General features: G+C 41.0%; 1 protein-coding gene across 1 annotated transcript; it reads right to left on the bottom strand.

Annotated features, from left to right (window-relative positions):
• Window positions 1-6,285: 6,285 nt before the first annotated feature.
• On the bottom strand, window positions 6,286-6,863 carry LOC117321227 (formin-like protein 20; the record flags this gene model as incomplete). Its single annotated transcript, XM_033875693.1, has 1 exon — window positions 6,286-6,863. A coding segment is annotated over one exon (578 nt), but the record flags the coding sequence as incomplete, so codon positions are not given.
• Between the last annotated feature and the right edge of the window lie 657 nt (window positions 6,864-7,520).

Genomic DNA, 7,520 nt, shown 5'->3' with positions numbered 1-7,520 from the left:
AAGGCCTACCACGACAATATCACCCAAGGCCTACCACAACAATGTCATCCAAGGCCTGCCACGACAATGTCACCTAAGGCCTACCACGACAATATCACCCAAGGCCTACCACAACAATATCACCCAAGGCCTACCACGACAATATCACCCAAGGCCTACCACGACAATGTCATCCAAGGCCTACCATGACAATATCACCTAAGGCCTGCCACGACAATATCACCCAAGGTCTACCACAACAATGTCATTCAAGGCCTACCACGACAATGTCATTCAAGGCCTACCACGACAATATCACCCAAGGCCTACCACGACAATATCACCCAAGGCCTACCACAACAATGTCATTCAAGGCCTGCCACGACAATATCACCCAAGGCCTACCACAACAATGTCATTCAAGGCCTACCACGACAATGTCATCCAAGGTCTACCACGACAATGTCACCCAAGGCCTACCACGACAATGTCATCCAAGGTCTACCACGACAATGTCACCCAAGGCCTACCACGACAATGTCATCCAAGGTCTACCACGACAATGTCACAATTACAAAACAAGTTACATCAACTTATATCAATCACTCTTGTTGGCCCAGATGGAAATGGTGTGGGGTCTACAGTGGGTAGAAACTGGAATACCCTGAGAAACCCAACACGGGTAGGCAGGAGCATTACCTTCATGTTCATGATCAGGGAAGTGAACCCCAGCCATACGAGTCTAGGTCCACCCGACCATGCTAATCTTAAGCTTAATGATGACAGGCAAGATCTATATTATAACAATGGAAATGAATTTATTTATAACAATATACAATGTTGTCTGTGTCTTTATATTCATGACCTTTGAATGAAGTAAATACCTGTATTAAGATACTAATGCCTACAGACTATATACACACGACAAAGTAACTTTTACAGTATAATTTAATTTGTGCTTTTCTTCACAATTATTCATGCATGCTAAAATTCAGCAAAAAAAAGGGAGGAAACCGTAATGGAACCCTACACCACATCCCACTACACCTGTGGTTAAACTCCAGGTACCTGATGTATCAGGGTAAAAAAGGAAGGGAAAATATGGTAAGAGGACCAGCTACAACAGGTTGGGAACTCCAAAGTCAGCATTTTGGGAGGTATAATGAGAATCAAAAGTTGTTTATTATAAGTAAAAGAGGCATGGTTATCAATCAATTTTTACTGGGTATGCATAAATGTAAAATACAAAGATTTAATCTAAGTCTCGCAAAATTGAGTCTTGTCTTTCCGATGGAGTTCCCAATGCAACCTGTACAAGAGAACTAAGAGGTTCTGGGTTAGAATCTGGGCCTAGCTTCGTAGACCATTCCTTCAGTCACCTGTCAACTAGAGTCTGGGTCTTCAGTAGACCATTCCTTCAGTCACCTGTCAACTAGAGTCTGGGTCTTCAGTAGACCATTCCTTCAGTCACCTGTCAACTAGAGTCTGGGTCTTCAGTAGACCATTCCTTCAGTCACCTGTCATCTAGAATATAGGTCTGGCCTATACATCCATCTCCTGCTACACATGTTGCTTATATCTTTATGCTTTATTGTTATTATACTCTCAACTCTATAATTATAACATCTACATAAAGTCATCCATTTACAGTGGTGACCAGAGAGCAGACATTAATACTCTTCCTGTGACAACAGCAAACCTAAACCTTACCGGTAAGTGTTTCATAGTATTGCACACAACATCCTTTTTCCATCAGTTATCAGTTAAATCTCTAATCCTAATCCTTTTCTGATTGCCTTTCCTGCCCTTGGGGCATTAAACAGGCCATTCAGACTTGTTATAACATTCATACAAAGGTTACTCTACTCCCCCCTCCCATACTCAGAAATCTGGGGGAATCCCAATTGTTTACTTGCAAGCTAAAAATATATCTGACCTGAGAATGCTTGCTAAACTCTCTTAGTCAATCCATACTTACCTTAAATATATAATCCAAGATACAAAGGTAAAAATAAATCCAAAGTAAGAAATTGTCAAAGCTTTACAAGATTGTAGAATTGCTGTTACACATCGAATGTCCTGACACACTGTCACTCTGTGTCATGCATGACAAACTTCCATGACAACACGGTTCACTGATTACTGTGTAAATATTTGTTGGTGTGTGATGTGTGTGCAGTGTCTGTGGGATTCTCTGTTTGAGGTATATATATATGACCCCCACACATGTACATGTGTATGAGACAGTTTACACTTACATGACCCACACAGATATTTTACCCCAGGCTCTTGTGGTCAGAGTAGATACTCCACCTGTTCATTGAGTATTTGTCATACCTAGGTGTTTTGGTGACTCGTCATTCTGTCAATCCATGATACCTGTCCAATACCTGCCTGTAGACCTGGCACAAACACAAAGCATAGTCAGCTTGACAACTTATGCAGATGTTTTGTCAGATCCATTATATAGAACTTCAGTATATATAGCCTAATTACATGTGCTTTAATTTCCAATTAACGTGTGATATTTTCAAAAAGAAACAAGGAGAAGCTTTGATAAAATATATATCCTATTTGTCATCTGATGTTGTAAGCTTACAGGTATTGGATCTCAGCCCACTCCTCCAGGTCCAACAGGGATGAGGTCTGATAATTCATTGACCAAATATGATCATCTCAATCAGTTATAATTCCTCCTGACGTAATACTCAGTGATGAAATCATTTATCAGTGGACACGTCTTATTGGGAAGTGAACATAACATCATTTGACTATCGATAATGACAGGAGTATACTATTAAGAATAAAATTTGTCTATTTACATCATGTATATAAAACGGTTGTGGTGTATAGCTGTACAAGGCAGTCAGGTGGTTAAAGTTCTCACGTTTTTAGGCAATACCTGTAAGACGAGATGGGCTAATGGTAACAAATGATTGACAGCACAGTAATCTTGAAATAAGGAAGTTATAAATTGATTGAATGATTTCATACATAAGTGAAAAAAAACCATAGCAGATATGCATTCAATAATGGATTTTATACTTATATATATAATCAGCTAGGGGACATTGTTTTAGACATCACCATCCTGATTCAATTAAAAATGGAAGACTAGCTATTACTGTCAACCTCAGCACTTAGCATAACTATACCCTTCAAAAGATATAGCTATATATAGTAAGGAGCTGGATAATAATTATATATAGTAAGGAGCTGGATAATAATTATATATAGTAAGGAGCTGGATAATAATTATATATAGTAAGGAGCTGGATAATAATTATATATAGTAAGGTGCTGGATAATAATTATATATAGTAAGGAGCTGGATAATAATTATATATAGTAAGGAGCTGGATAATAATTATATATAGTAAGGTGCTGGATAATAATTATATATAGTAAGGAGCTGGATAACAATTATATATAGTAAGGAGCTGGGTAATAATTATATATAGTAAGGAGCTGGATAATAATTATATATAGTAAGGAGCTGGATAATAATTATATATAGTAAGGAGCTGGATAACAATTATATATAGTAAGGAGCTGGGTAATAATTATATATAGTAAGGAGCTGGATAATAGTTATATATAGTAAGGAGCTGGATAATAATTATATATAGTAAGGTGCTGGATAATAATTATATATAGTAAGGTGCTGGATAATAATTATATATAGTAAGGAGCTGGATAATAATTATATATATTAAGGAGCTGGATAATAATTATATATAGTAAGGTGCTGGATAATAATTATATATAGTAAGGAGCTGGATAATAATTATATATAGTAAGGTGCTGGATAATAATTATATATAGTAAGGAGCTGGATAATAATTATATATAGTAAGGAGCTGGATAATAATTATATATAGTAAGGAGCTGGATAATAGTTATATATAGTAAGGAGCTGGATAATAATTATATATAGTAAGGAGCTGGGTAACAATTATGTATAGTAAGGAGCTGGATAATAGTTATATATAGTAAGGTGCTGGATAATAATTATATATAGTAAGGTGCTGGATAATAATTATATATATTAAGGAGCTGGATAATAATTATATATAGTAAGGAGCTGGATTATAGAAAATGGCCACAATAACATAAGGCTGCATATATACTGAGGGGGCATGCATGGTTGCCTACACATTGAGATACCTACAAGTCATTCCATAATTATGTTTTATCTCCTCATTTAGTACTGGATGTTTCTGTAGGACATGGTCTGCTGTGGTACATTATTTGACCAGCGTGTATGAGACAGTCACTTAGAAAGGCAACCTTTCAGTCTAGTTATTTTCCCTATCTGGATTGAATTGTTTATCAAATACAACCATTATTATATGATGTGAATTTATGGTGCGGCCAATTTGAAGCTATCGGTTTGGGAGAAGGCAGCTTTAAAGATTATCTGTCAGAGTTTTATTTGAAGACACCCAGTGGTAACATTACCTGTGAAGACTGATAAGGACAAGCACTGTTATATAGCACTGTTACAGTAAAAACATGTTTGTTATGTGTCTGCTTTGTGACACTGTTACCATGGTAACACTGATAAAGAATTATTACTGACCAAACAATTTATAGCAAAAAAGTCCATGACAGTCAAACAATCCTATCTGTATAAGTCAGGTACAACAAACAATACATTTGGATACAAGGTGATAATTTTAAGTTTCTCTTTAAGGAAATTCAGGTACAATGTATGAAAGTTAGGATAATTACAGGCTTCTCAATACATGTATTAGGAAATGACATTTGGATTTGATTTGGTTTGGTTTCTATTGTTTAATATCCTATCAACAGCTATGGTCATTTGAGGATGGGCTGGGCCTCCCCTGTGTATTGTTTAACATCCTATCAACAGCTATGGTCATTTGAGGATGGGCTGGACCTCCCCTGTGTATTGTTTAACATCCAATCAACAGCTATGGTCATTTGAGGATGGGCTGGGCCTCCGGATCCCCCGTGTATTGTTTAACATCCTATCAACAGCTATGGTCATTTGAGGATGGGCTGGGCCTCTTCTGTGTATTTTTTAACATCCTATCAACAGCTATGGTCATTTGAGGATGGGCTGGGCCTCCCCTGTGTATTGTTTAACATCCAGTCAACAGCTATGGTCATTTGAGGATGGGCTGGGCCTCCCCTGTGTATTGTTTAACATCCTATCAACAGCTATGGTCATTTGAGGATGGGCTGGACCTCTTCTGTGTATTGTTTAACATCCAATCAACAGCTATGGTCATTTGAGGATGGGCTGGGCCTCCCCTGTGTATTGTTTAACATCCTATCAACAGCTATGGTCATTTGAGGATGTGTACATGCCTGTGGTGAGTTTGTGTTTGAGGGGTGCAGTATATTTGTGTTTCTCTCCTTGTTACAGCATGGAACTTATGATGAGTTTATAGAGCTACTTCACTGAAGCATACTGCCAAAGACAACCCCCCCCAAACTTACCTCTGTACCAGCACCCTCCCCCTCTTTACTTTCCACTCCCCCTTCTCCCCCTCCCCCAAACTTACCTCTGTACCAGCACCCTCCCCCTCTTTACTTTCCACTTCCTCCCCCCCCCAAACTTACCTCTGTACCAGCACCGGTACCCTCCCCTCTGTACCAGCACCGGTACCCTCCCCCTCTGTACCAGCACCGGTACCCTCCCCCTCTGTACCAGTACCGGTACCCTCCCCGTCTTTACTTTCCACTCCCTCTCCCCCCCCCCCCCCAATCTCTGTACCAAGGTTTAAGGTGATTAAGAACTGATGATAGAGCAGTGTATTTACAAAAATACATGTCCAATCTTCCTCCAACTCCTACAAATTATCAAAATTCCAATCGACAGATCGACACATGCTAGAACCTACAACAACTCAAAGCCTTTTAACTTCCAGACTCACGATATTAAACACTAGGTTAAAAATCCCTCACACATAAACCAACTAGATTCTTATTTGTCACAATATTTTTGAATCAAAGAAAATGAAAATTGCGTAATACAAAAATTACCGTATATCAAATGTCACCTTTGCAAACTGCATTAGTAATTTAATCAGATCAATAATGCATTTTAGCCAAAAACAAACTGTAAATTCTAATGAAGAATAGCAAATCTAGCACTTTGAAATTATTTCTTCCTCTAAATCCTCTCCGATTAGTCGTACACCTCACAGTAGGTGACCACAGCATATCCTATCATGAAGCTTTCATATTTTATCAATCAGGGATATTTATAGTTTCTTAATGCATACAAGTTCACTTTGGCAAGTATCCGGCTATCTCAGCAACTTCACACATCTTTCATATTTTTAGGGTGTGTGGGGGTGGAGGCAGGGAGGAGCTTAGGGTGTGTGGGGGTGGAGGAGGCAGGGAGGAGCTTAGGGTGTGTGGGGGTGGAGGAGGCAGGGAGGAGCTTAGGGTGTGTGGGGGTGGAGGAGGCGGGGAAGAGCTTAGGGTGTGTGGGGGTGGAGGAGGCAGGGAGGAGCTTAGGGTGTGTGGGGGTGGAGGAGGCGGGGAGGAGCTTAGGGTGTGTAGGGGTGGAGGAGGCAGGGAGGAGCTTAGGGTGTGTGGGGGTGGAGGAGGCAGGGAGGAGCTTAGGGTGTGTGGGGGTGGAGGAGGCAGGGAGGAGCTTAGGGTGTGTAGGGGTGGAGGAGGCAGGGAGGAGCTTAGGGTGTGTGGGGGTGGAGGAGGCAGGGAGGAGCTTAGGGTGTGGGGGGGTGGAGGAGGCAGGGAGGAGCTTAGGGTGTGTGGGGGTGGAGGAGGCAGGGAGGAGCTTAGGGTGTGTGGGGGTGGAGGAGGCAGGAAGGAGCTTAGGGTGTGTGGGGGTGGAGGAGGCAGGGAGGAGCTTAGGGTGTGTGGGTGGAGGAGGCAGGGAGGAGCTTAGGGTGTGTGGGGGTGGAGGAGGCAGGGAGGAGCTTAGGGTGTGGGGGGGGGGGGGGTGGAGGAGGCAGGGAGGAGCTTAGGGTGTGTGGGTGGAGGAGGCAGGGAGGAGCTTAGGGTGTGTGGGGGTGGAGGAGGCAGGGAGGAGCTTAGGGTGTGTGGGGGGGGGGGTGGAGGCAGGGAGGAGCTTAGGGTGTGTGGGGGTGGAGGAGGCAGGGAGGAGCTAGGTTTTCATATACATCTTAGATTCAGCCATATAGGATTATGTCCCTCTGATACAGTAAAATCAAGTCCAACAGACTACTTATGATACCGGTATCAACCTAATAAACACACTGTAGACTTACAAATACACAAAAGAGGTAATAAAACCAGGGGCGTCAAATCTGGGTGGAATTGTTTTTTCTTTCTTTTTTTTCATTTATGTATCTTTAATGTAGAGAAAACAATTCAGTCTTTGATATTTAAGACTGCAGATTATATCAGCAGATCAGGGAGGTATAGAACTTAATATATGTACCAATTACCGCATCTATCCTCTTTTCTTTAAAATAAGGTGGGGTGGGCTTATAGGGACGAATATGCTTATTTATGGTACATATCCAGTGTTTCCCACTTGACTCCCATTATCCAGGGTCAGTAAGAGTGACCAATCA

This window comes from Pecten maximus, unplaced genomic scaffold (assembly GCF_902652985.1).
Source record: "Pecten maximus unplaced genomic scaffold, xPecMax1.1, whole genome shotgun sequence".
Lineage (NCBI taxonomy): Eukaryota > Metazoa > Mollusca > Bivalvia > Pectinida > Pectinidae > Pecten > Pecten maximus.
This window is presented reverse-complemented; position numbering and strand designations above follow the sequence as displayed.